This window comes from Erithacus rubecula (genome assembly GCF_903797595.1).
Source record: "Erithacus rubecula genome assembly, chromosome: 3".
Classification (NCBI taxonomy): Eukaryota; Metazoa; Chordata; class Aves; order Passeriformes; family Muscicapidae; genus Erithacus; species Erithacus rubecula.
In genome coordinates this window covers 77,950,364-77,965,387 of record NC_136689.1, presented here as the reverse complement: position 1 = coordinate 77,965,387, position 15,024 = coordinate 77,950,364, and the positions used below count along the sequence as shown (strand labels likewise).

The 15,024-nt window shown below is 37.7% G+C and overlaps 1 protein-coding gene across 7 annotated transcripts in view; it reads right to left on the bottom strand.

The window, feature by feature from the left end:
• The window catches only part of CTNND2 (catenin delta 2), a 626,420-nt gene that overhangs the window by 9,333 nt on the left and 602,063 nt on the right, over window positions 1–15,024 (bottom strand). For all 7 annotated transcript variants that reach the window (XM_079301143.1, XM_079301147.1, XM_079301144.1 and 4 more), the window contains 2 exons: window positions 4,472–4,598; window positions 403–534 (listed from right to left, as the gene is read on the bottom strand). In XM_079301143.1, the coding sequence (XP_079157269.1) occupies window positions 403–534; window positions 4,472–4,598 (259 nt within the window). The remainder of the gene's footprint in view (window positions 1–402; window positions 535–4,471; window positions 4,599–15,024) is intronic.

Here is a 15,024-nt window from a genome sequence, read left to right as displayed (position 1 = left end):
TCCTGTGAATACTGACATACAAAATAAGTTAACTGATCCTGAAGAACATTCCCTGCAGAAGACAGATGTTAGGGATCACTGCACATGCTCAAATATACCAGTTAATTCAAAGTGATCAACCAACTTCCTTCTGAAATGAAAACAAATGTGAAATTGAGATAGACTTGCAAAATTGGATTCAGAGCTTGTCTTCTGTGGAGAACCATGGCGTTCACAAATCATCTTCATGCAATATTGTATCCATTCAAATGTATCTTCAGTTGTACTTCTCAAGGTAGCTAAAACTTGGGAATTAATCAAAGCAGGTTGACTCTTCCCCAGTGCAACAGGCCCAGCCAATCCTATAAAATCAGGGTTCTATCACAGCTGATTTTTATATATGCTAAGCAAGCAAAATCTCACCTGTCATGGTATCTTTCCTAGAAGTGTGTTCTCCCTTACTTCCATGGTAAGTGGCGTTAGTTCCAGTTGATTCATAGTCTGTTTTTCTTTCTTTTAGGCTGATCATTTCCCGAGGTGAGGCTGGGGCACTTGCTAGATAACAAAAATGGATTATTTTAAATCATACATGACTGAATGTAGGGTTTAACTCTTGAGCAGACATTTCAGGGAAGTTTATATCTGTTAGTTTCCTAACATGAAACTGATTGAAGAAACACTACCACATTATGGAGGAAAAGATGCTGTTACTTCAAGGTCAAAATGTATTCATTGAACAATCAACTGCAAACATAGATTTATTTCTGAATGTTAAATTTCTTTTTACTTACATCCAGCATCTAAGATAATTGCTATTAAAAAAAGAAGTACAACAATTTTTTTTTTTTTCTCCTGCTTTTTAGTTCCTTCAACTTGTCAAAACTTTCAGGTACGGGCACTTCCATTTTTTCCTCAGTATGGTTAATTTATTTCCATTGAAAAGACTGTTAACTTTCAACTGTGTGGAAAAAACCCTTATAAAACTGTTTTCTTCCCTCTTCTCTTGAAAATAAACAAACCAATTAGATTATTTTAGTGGAAAAGGGAAGAAAAGAGCATTTCCCCCCCTAGAGAACATATACCAAAGAATAACAAAGGTAACTCAAATAATTTCTTTGTCTTTAAATGTGTGAATAACTGCCATTAAAGCAACTACTATTTTGTGCTAATTTTATTAAAACCAAATCCTTCATCACCTATACTCATGGTACAGCTAAAAGGAGCAAAATATAGGTAACAAAAAAGAGAACTGTGTTTTATACTCAAGTCTCACACACTGGACAATGTGGAGGTGATCATTGGCACTGATTACGAAGCCTTAGAGCTTGGAATTCTTAGGAAAAGGAGAAAAGCAAAGGAAAAAATTAATGGCTTTCAAGTAAACTGACTTCAACGTATTGAGGTGTTGGTAGATAAAGTGCACTTTCCCTGTTGTGGAGAAGGAGCACAGGGTGAGTGACAGAGCCCCCCTGAGCCTCGTAAGGGCATGGTGGTACAAAAATTACCAAAGTGCTGGTGCTTACCCCCACATGCACCCCTGCCTACACTCAGGTATTTAATGTGTAAAAAGAAGCTCAAAAACAGTAACAATACCTTTGTTCAAAAACAAGAAAAATAATAAAAAAATGTAATACAAACTTTGTGAAGCTTGACCTTGAGGCATATCTTCCAGCATCTCTAAACTATGCTACCTTTTTTAGTTAAGCAACAGTGAAGTACCTGCACTTAACTATGGAGTAGGGAAGCACAAGTGATGTTGAATTGTGCTTCAACTGGTTTTGCTGGCCCTGGCCTCTGAATTTACAGAGCCAAATACGGGACAGATGTTCTTTCTTATGAAGCCATTAGAACTGGGGATTGCTTTTAAACTGTTTGTCAATAGTGATGTAAATCTAAATCTGATAATCCGGCAGATATAAAGAAACATGACGTTAAACTACCAAATCAGCTAATGGCAGCTTGAATCTAATGGGGAGCAGGCCAGAATGCAAACCTTGAAAAAGCTGCTAGCAGAGAGACACATTCTGTTTCACATACTCTGGTAATGGTTATAAACACTCTAATGTTTGGAACAAAATTGACTAATACAGATAAAATCATCTCTCTCTGTTCCCTGTGGGAATTCCCTCTGTCCTCCCATGAGAGGAAAACTACTTTCTGGCAAGCATTAAAATGCAGAAACACCCTCTTTCAGAGTTTTTACTGCAAGCAAAGACTTTGGTTGATATTAGACTGAAAATTGATATAATGTTTTTCTGCTTTAATTCTTAAAGGATACAGAAAAGAATACAGAGCTCTCTACAGTAGTTTGAGCCTGCTATTACCCAGTCCTAGGGATGGATGGGATGGTGAGTGCATTTACTTCAACTCTTTACCCCAGTGTAGGATGCAGTATAGCAACATAATTCTTGACAGATTGCCATCAGAGATCTTCAGTTCCAGATTAAAGAGATCACATAACTGCTCCAAGCAGTCTTTTCCAGGGCTTGCTCTCTCCACTGCTACAAAATGTTCCCTGATGTCTAGCCTCACTCCATGCTGCTCATTATTTCCATTTGTCTGCTATGAAAGCAGAAAAAGTTCTCTTCTCTCACACCATTCCTCTTCATGGCTGGCTGTTACATGCTTGAAGACTTGGTGTGTACCTCTTCCCACTGTCTCCATCTCATGTCTCTTATACTTGAGTTTAACAATTACAGGCTCTTCAGTATATTCTCATATCCTGATTTTTCCATCTTCCAATTCATGTGTGCAACTGACAAAAATCCCCAGACAATTTCTAAAGAACTTTCATCTACTCAGACATTCTCCTTATAATTTATTTTTAAAGGATTGGTTATTTTTTTCCCTTTGAACATTACATCCAATTTCTCAGGATCATTTTGAATTTCAATAATGGCCTTCAAAGAACATGAGTTTCTCCAGGTTTATGTCACCCTCAAAGGTAATAAGTAGTTTTTGCATATTATCTGGGTCATTACTAAAACCACTGAAGAATACTGAACCCAGGCTAGGCTCCAAGCACACCATTCTGTGTCCTTTCCTTGCTAATGGTTTTCAGTAAGTTTTTTATTTATCTCACAGGATGTTTTCTGAACTGTTGGCCAGCTTGCCTTATGCTTGTCCATAAAAATGTTGCGTGAAAGAGTTTTACTGATCCTAGGATATTGTACTTACTGATTTGGAATTGAATCAACACTTGCATTTGATATGGATACTATGAGACACAACAACTTACATTATCATGTAGAAATAGATACCTCTAGAGTTAAGTAATAACTTTTGCTCCTACTACCTTCGAGCTGCTCAGGTTCTGATTATTTGTTCCAGCAATTTTCTTGACTGACATTGAGCTGACTGGTGTGTAATGACTTGGGCTTTTCTGCCTTCAGAAACAGCCACTCTTATTTGTGCTTTCCCAGTCTTACGATAACTGATGACAGCAGTAAATTTTCATCCAAAATTTACAGTAACAGAAGTGAGAAGATAGTTCTAGCAAGAGACAGAACTAAGATCTCAGGGCCAGACATTTCAAGTACCTTGCACTTACAGTCAAGATGACAATTTATAGAAGAAAAAAAGGAACAAGAGCCCTTTATGGACTTGTGTAATGGCAGATTTTAAAAACAGAGTAGCAGCTCTCACTGTACATCTGGCTACATTTTCACATCTCCTTAGTTGCTGTTCTGAAGGACTAAAATAATTAGATAATAAGACTTCTAGATAATTAGCAGATACAATTTTCTTAAAAAACAATCAAACTATGGCATAACAGTAATCATAAATTTGGCAATTTTAATCCTAAACTCTTGGTGTACCTATGAAATGACAGCATTTGATTGAACAAGCAGCAGAAATACCACTGAAGGACTTACAATGCACTCTGTTTATCTTGAAAACTTTTCATTTGGAATGGCTTTATCTAATGAAGGTATGGTGTACCTTAGAACAAGATTACCCAATTTCTACATAGAAAAATTAATTTGCACTATGGCATTAGTTGAGATACGTACATTAGTTCATTGTGCATATCATATAGAATCGATAATAGCTGATGTAAACATGCTATCAATGTTACAAGGAAGATGTGTAGACCGATCTGTGAAACTTACATATGTATATGCACATACCCAGAATAAAAGCTGATAAAAACGTAATGTGGGTTTTTAAACTTCTGCTAAGTGTGCAAAGTGGTCATAAACCACATAGTGGCTTTTATAACTAGCAAAGTGAGCAACAGAATTTCCTGGTGCTACCAACGGATGTCATTGCCCTGGCACCCAGTCAGGTAATCCCCACTAAGAAAACAGTTTGGGAGAATTTACGACAAAATGTTACGATATAATTTTTCTTTTATAGAACTTCACCATGAAAAGCCATAAAATCTTGTTTTGAACAGGTGATTTGGTGACAGTACAGAGCACACCTTGTGCCTTGCAGCAGAGCTAGCAAGTGCAGCTGTCACGGTCGCCCCTGCCTTCGCCAGCCTTACCTGAGCGGTTGTTCGGAGACATGCGCACGGGAGAGATGGAGGGCGTGCGGGACGAGGAGTACGGTCTTTGCCGATCCCGCTCTATTGTTGAAGATGAAGCTACAAAGTGATACTGTGACCATCCATCCTGCAACACCAAGAATGGTGACAAGTCAGCGAAAACGCCGCACAGCTCCCCGCTTTAAGCAGGGTATTTTTGTCTTGTCTGGTGCTTCCACTATGGATACACCAGTAGGCTGCTGTCTTCTTCCTGCCACTGGGTGGTAAACATAGTTAGTGGTGCAGGACAGGATGTGCTGACTGCACTGACACAGCAAGATTAAAAATAAATGTAGAAAGTTCTATCAAACAACACATCTCAGAAAGACTCCAATTATTAACAGTTTTAGGCTATTTGTTTAATAATTCTGCCTTTTTCCCCCACCTCTTTCTTTTCACACTGTAAACAGTGTGGCTGTTTAGTGTGGCTTGAAGTATTTTCCATTTTATAAGAAGGTTTTGGAATAAGTAGATTGGGAACTTCCATGATTACCAGACTGCACATCTATTTAGCTTAGTTATAACTGTCCTTTTGCTCACACATGAGAGAAAAAGAATCAATGCATTTCCTTGTTCCAGTTTTCTTCAAGGCATACAGAATGAAAATTCTATTCCTTCTATTTAAAACTATGCTAACAGTGATGTATTAAAAAATGCAAAGAAATACAAATACTAGAAACAGCTAGTTCAAAAATAAAATAAGGAGTTTAAATAATTCATGTTTTATTCCTGCACCATAATGCAATAATTCAAATAATGTACTTCACATTTTTAAAAATGTATTACATATAGTCTGAAACTATCATGAGAGCATAAACTGACTTCTGATAGTGTTCTTATTAAATGACAATATTTCAAATGCCTTCAGTATTGATAGATTGTAACTCTCCTTATCAGTGCTTAATGTTACCTTTAAATCAATAACACTGAGATTTCCCAGTCTCATAGTTTTAAAAATTCCCACTTTTTGTTGGGCTCAGTGCAAATTGAGTCAAGCATCAGGCATGGTGCTAAACAAAAGTTTTGCAATGAAATGCTGAATAAAAATGAACACAATAAAACATTACTAAAAACCATTTGGAATTTTCCTCTTACTTACAGAAGAATAATTCACGGTTGGGGTAGCAAAGAATATTCCCATCCCCTAACTCAGCTACTCCACATATCCAGCAATGAATTCCACCCCTTCTCATGCTCTGCCTTTGCTCAAGGTATCTGTCTGACTTTGTTCCTTCCACAGATACCATGGACACCTGGCTCTTGGAAGAGAAAATGGCTGGAAAATCCCCTTTCCATGAGACTCTTAGAAAAGAGAACTCAGCAAGACTGTGACACAGAGGAGAAAGAAGATACTCACACTTCTCATAGAGGGAAATTCTATAAACAAATTAGGACAGACAGAGGTGACACCTAACTACAGGTGCTGAATGTCTGCACTCCTCATGCAATGTGCTTGTACAAACAGGGGTGCATTGCAGCTGCAATTTCAAAGACAAAAATGAGAAAGAGTGAAATCTGGGCTATGGCTTTTACAGTACAGCCAGGGCCTTCCCTGGAGTCAGTAGAGACTCTTTGTTCTCCATCACTCATGTTTAGGACACTTCACTGAACTGCACCTCATATTTAATCACAGTCATATAAGAAAATATAAAGGAGAAATCTAGTTAACTGAAAATAGTAAGAATAACTTGAAAAAAGAGATCATTGATCTTTAATACCACTTCCTTGAACCAAAATTTTCTATATACAATCTTTCCAATCTGTACCTGGTCTACAAAATTAAGTTTCTTCACGAACCACATTCTCCAAGCTAGAGGGAGGGTTCATGACAATGGAAGGAAAACATCTGTGAAGCCCTAACTTCTTAATTCAAATTGGAAATTACTATATACGATATGTACATATATATAAAATAGATGCATTTTAACGAAGACATAATAGCTCATAGTTACAATGAATAGCTCCAGACCAATAATCTCATCCAAGCATCAAGACTACAAGTAACACATATAGCCTTAATTTCTTCTCTCTGGTTAACAATAACTTGTGCCTTGATTTCTCTATTATAAAACTGAAGGAGCAAACATGTGAGAAGCCCAAGCCTTTATCCTGATGAAGAAAAATGGTTTCCTTCTTTCTCCTTCTCTGGGGTCAGAATTTCTTACAAGAAAGGTGACTATATCTCATTCCATTGTAGTTTTCTACAAGAGAATTTATTTCTGTTAAAAATAAATTTTCTTCTAGACTGACTGAGGAAGGGGAAGCTAAGAAGGGAACAGACTTTAGATCTGACAAAAGGAAAAGGGAAGCACTATTTATTACTCTCTGCCTGCAGAAGATGAGACACCTACTATGCTTACATAGAGCAAGGTAGAAATGCTTCCACTTCTGTGGATATGGATGCATTCATGGCCAAGTATACTCTCCTTTTGCACTCTTGCCTCCCTCAAGTAAGCCCTGGTGTATCATTCAGAAAAAAGTGATGACAGTCTTTCCCTAAGTATTTCTTCCTGTTGCCCATTCCATCAGCATTGTATACATTAATACCTGCAGCTTGGTTCTGATGGGAAGTGGATGAAATAAATCCCTGACTCTGCAGGAATAGCACATGGCACCAGTCAAAGTTGCTGCCTCAGACACAGCATTGCAAGGTGCCTGAGCAGCAAGGAGAGCTGTTCACCTGCTGGCACTAGCAGTCTTTCCTGCAGCTGATGTTTTCCCTTCTCTTCCCTGCAAAATTTCATTTTTCTCTCAGATGACAGTAGTGCTTATAATGAGGTCTTCAAATAAATTCTGCTACAAACTCTCAAGCTGGCAAGCCAGATCAGCTCAATAAGACAAGTGAGGTAAACAATAAACTCTAAGACAAGTTTTGTACTGACTTGGCTCTGCTTTTGACTAAACAAGGCATACTCCTATCACTGTATGATGACTTTCATGGTGTTTTTCAACAGACTGTGGGCAGCTCCTACACCTCACAGTATTTCAAAACAGACTTTTAAGTTATTTATCTTTAGCTTCCTTCTGCACAAGGAACAAGCTTCTTTCTTTGTAAAGGTAAACTGTTTGTAACAAATTTATTAAAACTATCTCAACAATTCCAAAAGCTATTAGTATTAAATATTGAAACTAATTTTAAGAGCCTAAAGGGGGTATTTTCAATTTAATGGCTAGATAAATACCACCTGAAATGATGGCTGCTTCCATTAGTTTGTTTCAGGTCTACTGCCTGTAATGAAATTTAATTAAATTGATTTGGGTACTTAAAGGAACAGTATACATTAGTGTCCTGCAGAGAAGAAAGCTAACTCAAGACCTAAGTATGTGAAACTGAATTTAAGAAACCAATTCACTAACCACAAATGCCATCTAGGAGAGGAAGAGTAAGACAAGAAGATTTTACAAACTGGAAAGCAATTCAATGCAATTCTGTTACAGAATGGATGCATTTGTTAAATGGCAGTAATTAATTAATAGGTGGCAACTGCACACTACAGAACAGAGAACAATCAGAGTATAGAAATACCATTATAAATCCTTCCAATGCATCTTATACTGGCCATTTGCCTATATTTTGACTATACTGAATTTATCAATTATACTATTATATCAATTATATTTCTTAAAGTCCAAATGTTAAAGCTTGATTGGCAGTGACATGTTTCTGACATCATCCTCTTGGAAAAGCTGAGGGTTAAAACTGGGATAGGAGTTGGATGATTGCTGTAGAAAATGAAAGTGATTCTGTAGTCTCTCTGATCACATTTTACTGGCTTAAGGGATAAACAGGTTCTTTATCTCCCTTCTCAACTTTCAGTCATTTTGAAAATAAATAATTCTCATCAGGCTCATGTGAAAATAGTTATTTTGTCAGGGTGACTAAACTTATTGTGTCAAACATCTGTTTGTAAATGTCTCATGAAAATAAAATTTGGGGTTTTTTTTCTTTCTTCTCTTGATATTCTATTTGTGTTTAAAATGTAAGAGCAAAATGGAAAGCAGATGAACCTTGGAGTTCCAATGAACCTTGCGTAACCTGGATACCTCACAGGATCCACTCAGAAAGAAATCCCACAACAGTCCATGTGCTAATAGCCATGTAGCAAAAGTGAAAACAAGCTCAATCCTCTGACTGATAATGTTGATGAGCTGCTATAAGACACTGACTTGAAAAGCACTGAGTGCTCTAGAAAAACTGTATGATGGCTCAGTATCTTCCAGTGTTGAAGAGCACAGTCTGCTCATACTCTTGGCCATAGGTGTTTGAACATTATCAGGAACAGAGAAGAGCAACTTCCTGTAGACAGAAAATTCCTACTAGAGAGAAAAAACTAAAACGATGCAAAAATTCAATAATAAACCAGCAAAAGCCTGAAAAACTATAGATAACTGTGTCCTGCCTTCCTGAAATTTACAGCCTCTCCAGTGTGGTGCTTCTTGGTTCAGGTCTGATCCTTTTGTAACCCGATTTAACAGATATTTTACAGAGAACTTGAAGCACATAGGACCAGACTTGCTTCGTCATCCTAATTCCTTATCCATAAGTCAGCTTTTTACTGGTTCCAGGATATTAATTGCAGTAATAACTGTTCTCATAATGGTTATAAACTGTAGAAATGTGAAGTTTTGATAGACAATCTCTTACAGGGATCTGTAACCAGACCCACTGTGGTGTTAGGTGACACAGCAACAAGGCAAAGTACATGTAAGTATGTAATGTGGGATCTAGTCACTTTGAAACTCAGCCAGACACTGCTCTGAGTTGCTGCTGCTGCTTCCTTCACAAGCTAAAGCAGCACTGTCAGGTTAAATGAAACATCTCGACTGGTGTGTGCACCAGTGTGACGCTGTCTACAGCAGAAGACAAATCTGATGTGAACTAAGTCAAGGCTCATCAGACTTACACAGGTCTGGTCAATTCTTCAGTGGGAATTTGCTGTCACAACCCTAATAGGACACAGCAGAAATTAGAACTAGATCAAATAATCTACCTACATTGCCACATGAAAATTACGTGTATGAGTTGACTGTGGTGAGAAATCTGAAATGGTCACAAGGTTGGGGTGATCCACAAAACTATCTCATGGAGCTCTCACATGGGATTTCCGAAATAATGCATTTTTTACAATCACCAACAACTACTCTTACTTATCATTAGGGTTTCAATCTGGGATTCTATTACTTTGTCGTAATAAAATAGAATGAATAAATACATTTCCCAGTGTTTCTGAATAAAGATACCAAGCCAGCCCCATGGCAGCAAGGGAGGAAGTTAACTAGTCCACACCAACAGGACTTGTGCACCACTGGAGGAAGTAACAAGGAAATATCACCCTGAGCTGCTGAGGAAGAGATGCCCAGACAACAGTTCTCTAAGAAAGCCCCTGCCGTTTTTACTTGAGTATTTACTTTGGAAGAGGAATTTCAGCTAAATTCTTATAGCTTCAAAAACTCTAGAAACACTCTTGAAAAAAAAACTCAACTAGTTTTAGATAAACTAGCTAATTTATATGCAAAGGTGTTTTTTAATTTTCTCTTTGAATTTACAAATTCAAATTGGATTTACACTGTCAAATCCTATTAACAGTAAATGACTCCCAGAACTATTATTCTTTCTGGATTTGCCTTGCATTGTTTCCAAAAAAGCTCAAAATCAAAAAAGAATACCTGGGCATTGATCTACTTTACCATGTATTACAAATAAACTTCAGTTTAGTGGCATCAGTTACTCTACAATTCTAATGAGTTCTAACATTTTTAATCCTAGGATTTTATATTTTGCTTCCAAAGAGGTAAATCAAGATATGTTGTTTAAGAGAAGAGTAGGGATTGAGCCTGGAAGGTCCTGGTGTTCTCCCAGCTTACATGTCTGGCTTAAATCCTTCATTCTGGAGTGATTTCAATGGCTTCAAAAGGGCTGCTGACCCCAAGTGTCCTATTTTCCCTCCTCTCCCAAAGAGCTATGAGCCAAGCACTCAAAATCAACAGACCCAAAGTGAAGACATGCATCATAGAAGCTCATCTTAATTTGGAGATTTTAGTATTTGCACTTATAGTCTCCTTCCCACAACTTACGGAAGCCAGAAGATTATTTTAAAAAGAGAAAACCATCAAGTTTTGGGGCTTTAAAAATATTACATTAATTTGGATAAAAGAGCAGTATTTGGTGACAGGATGAGAAGTTAGCCCCAGTGGTTAAAAGACAGCACAGCTTGCTTCCCATGCCTTTTCATGACGAGGATGAAGCTGTTTGTTTGCTGGTTCAAGGTCATGCTGGGAGTGTGAGGATCACCACTCCTGTGTGAGCCTCTGGGGGGAGAGGATGGACACTGTGCTGAGAGCTCCATGGAAGCCTCACTTGAGCCAAGGCAAAGAGCAGCAGCAGCAGGGCCAGGCAGGGCAGGGCAGGGCCAGGCAGGGCAGGTGGCTGAGCTCCACTGGAGCAGCCACCTCTCCAGGCCCCTCAGTCCTTGTCCCTGTGCCACAGCTGGGGCTGCCCCATGTAGCTCCACAGCTGGTGCAGCTGTGTGACCACACAGTGCTTCTGTTTCTGGTGCAGTGGGCTTGACCTCAGCACTTCCTGTCTTCTTACTCTGAATTTCAGTGTGCAAATGCCTTTTACTTATAAGCGACCGTTTCACATCCCAGACACAGCAGAAGTTCAATTGCTTAAGAAGCTGAAAGACAAATACATATTGAAATACGCATTTAGGGCAGCATGAGGCTTAAAGAAGGGCTCCTAGTCAGACAGTCATTAACTGCAGCAGAACTGTCTGGCACTGGCTGAGGATTAAGTTTTCTGTAGGCTCTCTGAATTGACATTTTCAGAATCAGTGGTTAAACTAATTTTTTTTTGAAATGAGACACATACCTCCCAGCCTCCATCTCGGCTTCACTAAAAGCAATGCCATTATTCTCCTACTGTCAGCATTCCACCTCAAAATAATCTAAAATATTTTCTCTCCCTGTTTTTCTCTTCCATTGCAGTGCAAGGGGTACTACATTCTTCTGAGAGTATCACCCATTTTTTTTCTTTCAAAATCCCATGGATGGCCTTGGTGACTTTTCTCTTTTTTCAAATGCACTTTTTGATGTGCACTGTTATCATCTTCTAATCACAGACCTTGTACCTTTAATTTTACACCTCATCCCTTGATTTTAGCTATGAAGAGACACATGATGAGGGAGAGATAGTGCTAATTACTTGCCAGATCCATTCAAGTGAGAAACAGCAAGGAAACTATCCCTGGTGGTTTTATAAAGTGCAAGTCTTGGATGTTTTAGGCAATCAGTGAGGCATTGCTTTACCTATCCATAATTAATTATTGATTTCCTGTTGTGTGAATTGCAAAGATGACAAGACCTAATCTGATGAATAAAATAGCTGCAAGAAAGGAGAACAGTATGTGAGGCAAAGCATGAAGGACAAGATTTCAGAAACAGCAGAGTTCATTATTCATTTTGCTAAGGTTATATGCAGCCAAAAAATAAAACTTTCAAAATACTGCAATAAAATGAAATAAATTCATTTCTCAAAGCATCACTTTGCCTCTTATACAGAAATAAAATTGTTTTAATATATTTTAGAGGAAATGAAGGCAGTACTTGGCCCTTCAGCTAGAATTTCTGTTCTTCTGTTTTCTCCTGCATAAGGTATATAATTTAAATTGTTAGAATCACAAAAGAACTATTCTTGCTTGTATCCTGTATGTACAAAAAAAACCTTGCTTGCAAGAAAGTGTGTACAATGATTTTTGATTTGTATTGTAATTTGCATTCCAGTAATGCAATTCCACCTATCTTAACATGTATACTATCCAGAAATGCAAACTCTGGCTCTTGGCCACAGAGTATCAAGTACTACTGTTCAAGGTCAGTTTCTTAAATCTAAGTCCTTCCAAAGGCTAGAAATCAATCAACACCTCTTACTCTTATTTTTCATGCATTAAACCATAAAAAAACCCCAGATACAACTCTTCTATTATACCTGTGAGTGTAAAACATGAAAAAAAATGTTATCAGAGTAGAATTTGCACCATTCTCCCTTATAGTAAAGAATGGTAGTACTGATGATACTGACTGTTATCAAGAGACATTAGAAGTTTATGCTTTCCAAAGAGCAGCAGTGCAGCTGAAAACAGAGGATCATTTTATTCACATGTGTATCTCTCTGACATAATGGGAATCAGTGCCCCTTCAGGAAACTCACTGGAGGAACTCACATTATCCTAGGTTTTAGGTCAAAAGTTTGTGCATAATACACTTAAATCAGAGAGTCAGAGATCCGAGTAATTAGTGCCAAGCTGTGTGAGTTTAAGGATATTCTGCTTTCAACATGTAGTCCACCAGCACACATGGACATTAATAACGAGAAACGTGCATTATTTTTTACTGATACATTTTTAACAGTTTCTGATTCACAAAGTAAGTATTGTTAACTCAAAGAGAAACACGCTGTTGGACCAAAGACTACAACTCACAATTCAGAAGATCCTCAACTTTCTCTAAAAGCACTCTGTACAATTAAAAGTAATAAAACCAATTCAGAAACTTCCAGTGAAAGTTCTCGCTTCTACTTTTTGCAGGAAGAAGTAGCTATAGCTCTTTCATCAAGACAAACTGTATCAGCAAGAAAAGCAAGTAAAACACTCAGAACAAAGCACACATACTACAAAAGAGACTCCTTTCAAAATAAAAGGTTTTTTTCTTTTTTAAAGTCTGAAATGGCAGACACATTTGGGGCATTTTTGAATTCTGTTAGCAGTTTTAGGAAGAGAAGAAGGAAGAAAGGAGGACTTCCTAGTATTTTCCCCCCACTCATTATTACATCATGTAGAACACCAAAGAACTGAAAGTAGGATATTGATGGAGCAGCTTAATATTTCATTGACCTTTGACTGAATTAACATGTACTGGCCATATTGAACAAACACTTTTAATGTCCTTACAGAAACCAGAAGAGATGATAGTGCAATTACAGCAACACAAGCTCAGCATCAGCAAAAGACGCCCACTGTTATGCATTGACTATCCCAACTCAACTATTTACCTCTGAGACAGAAATATGCTGTGACTGACACAGGAATTAAATGATTTCCCTCAACTCTGTGCTCCATGAGTGTGCTATTACTGCAAGTAAAAGCTCTACTAATTAATTTCCAACACTATAAGCAGTCATCCAACACCATCCAACAATTCCATTCAAGTCTGCTGAGAGGAACTGAATTTCTCACCCATAGTCTTTACATCTACTTTGATCTGCACCTGAACCTAGATATGCAAATATTAAGCATACAAGTTAATTAAATATGACATTTTGTTCAGAATAGTAGAAATAATATTCCTTGAATGCATTTTGGAGAAAGATATTTACATCAATTAAAAATAATTTCTTTTGCAGGTGTCTTTAAAACACTTTTGAAAGTCTTCAGAAAGACTTTGGATTTTTTTTTTCAGTATTGTACATATGAATCCAGATAAACATTGTTTGCCATTAACTAATGTTTATATTAGTTGCAAAATATTTAATACATTATTTAAATGGACTAAAAGTGTTCCCAGTACTTAAGGATATGAAGTTAATTTTCTTAGGTCTCTATTTTCTACTCAAATATTAAAATCTTATTTTATTCTGAGGTACCATACTTTTGAAAAAACATCTGTAGATGTGACCTATGCATAACCTTCTGGATTCTGGATGCCTCCTCATAGCTCTGCCCTAAGGATATTTCAGAAACTTCAGTTATACAATTCCCTTCAGAAAGAAGGCTTTAAGTTAAAGATACTGATTCCTGGGCTGCATTTTAAATTTTCTTTTCTTCAGAGAAGTTCAAAGGGTGGAGTACTTTGGGACAGACATTACACAAGTATGAGGTTAGATTTCTCTCTTCTAAATCTGTACTTAGCAACCTTGGAGTGGACTTGAGTTTTAACTGAACAGTACCTCATCACTGCCTTATGAATCAGCTAGAGCTCACCATGAGACCCAGCATCCATGCTGAGGATGCTTTGGTGCCACATATATATGTGGTTCATCCTAGAGAATTGTTTGGATACACTTTGATTCTTTTCTCATTTGTTTAGCACCTCTTGAAGTCTAATAGATTTTGGATGAAAATGGTGCCAGCTTCCATGTACTCCTTAGTGATTATCTGGAAGAATTACTGTTAAATTTGGTTGTTGAATTATTGACTGCTACAATTCTCAGTGCTAGAAGGAAGAACTATCATGCCCTTAATGCCCTAAGGGGAAAAGCAACAGTCAGCTACAGCTGTAGATACTTCCTAAGCTCACAACTAAAACCATTAAGGTTTATTCCTTTATACATTCCCAAGGTCTCTTTGCTTGGACATAGAATTACACAATCACAGAATCTCCTGATTAGAAGGGACTCATCAGGATCATCAAGTCCAACTCTTCCCCCTGCACAGGACACCCCCAGAGTCACACCCTGTGCCTGAGAGCATTGTCCAAACCCTTCTTGAACTCAGGCTGGTGCTGTGACCACTTCCCTG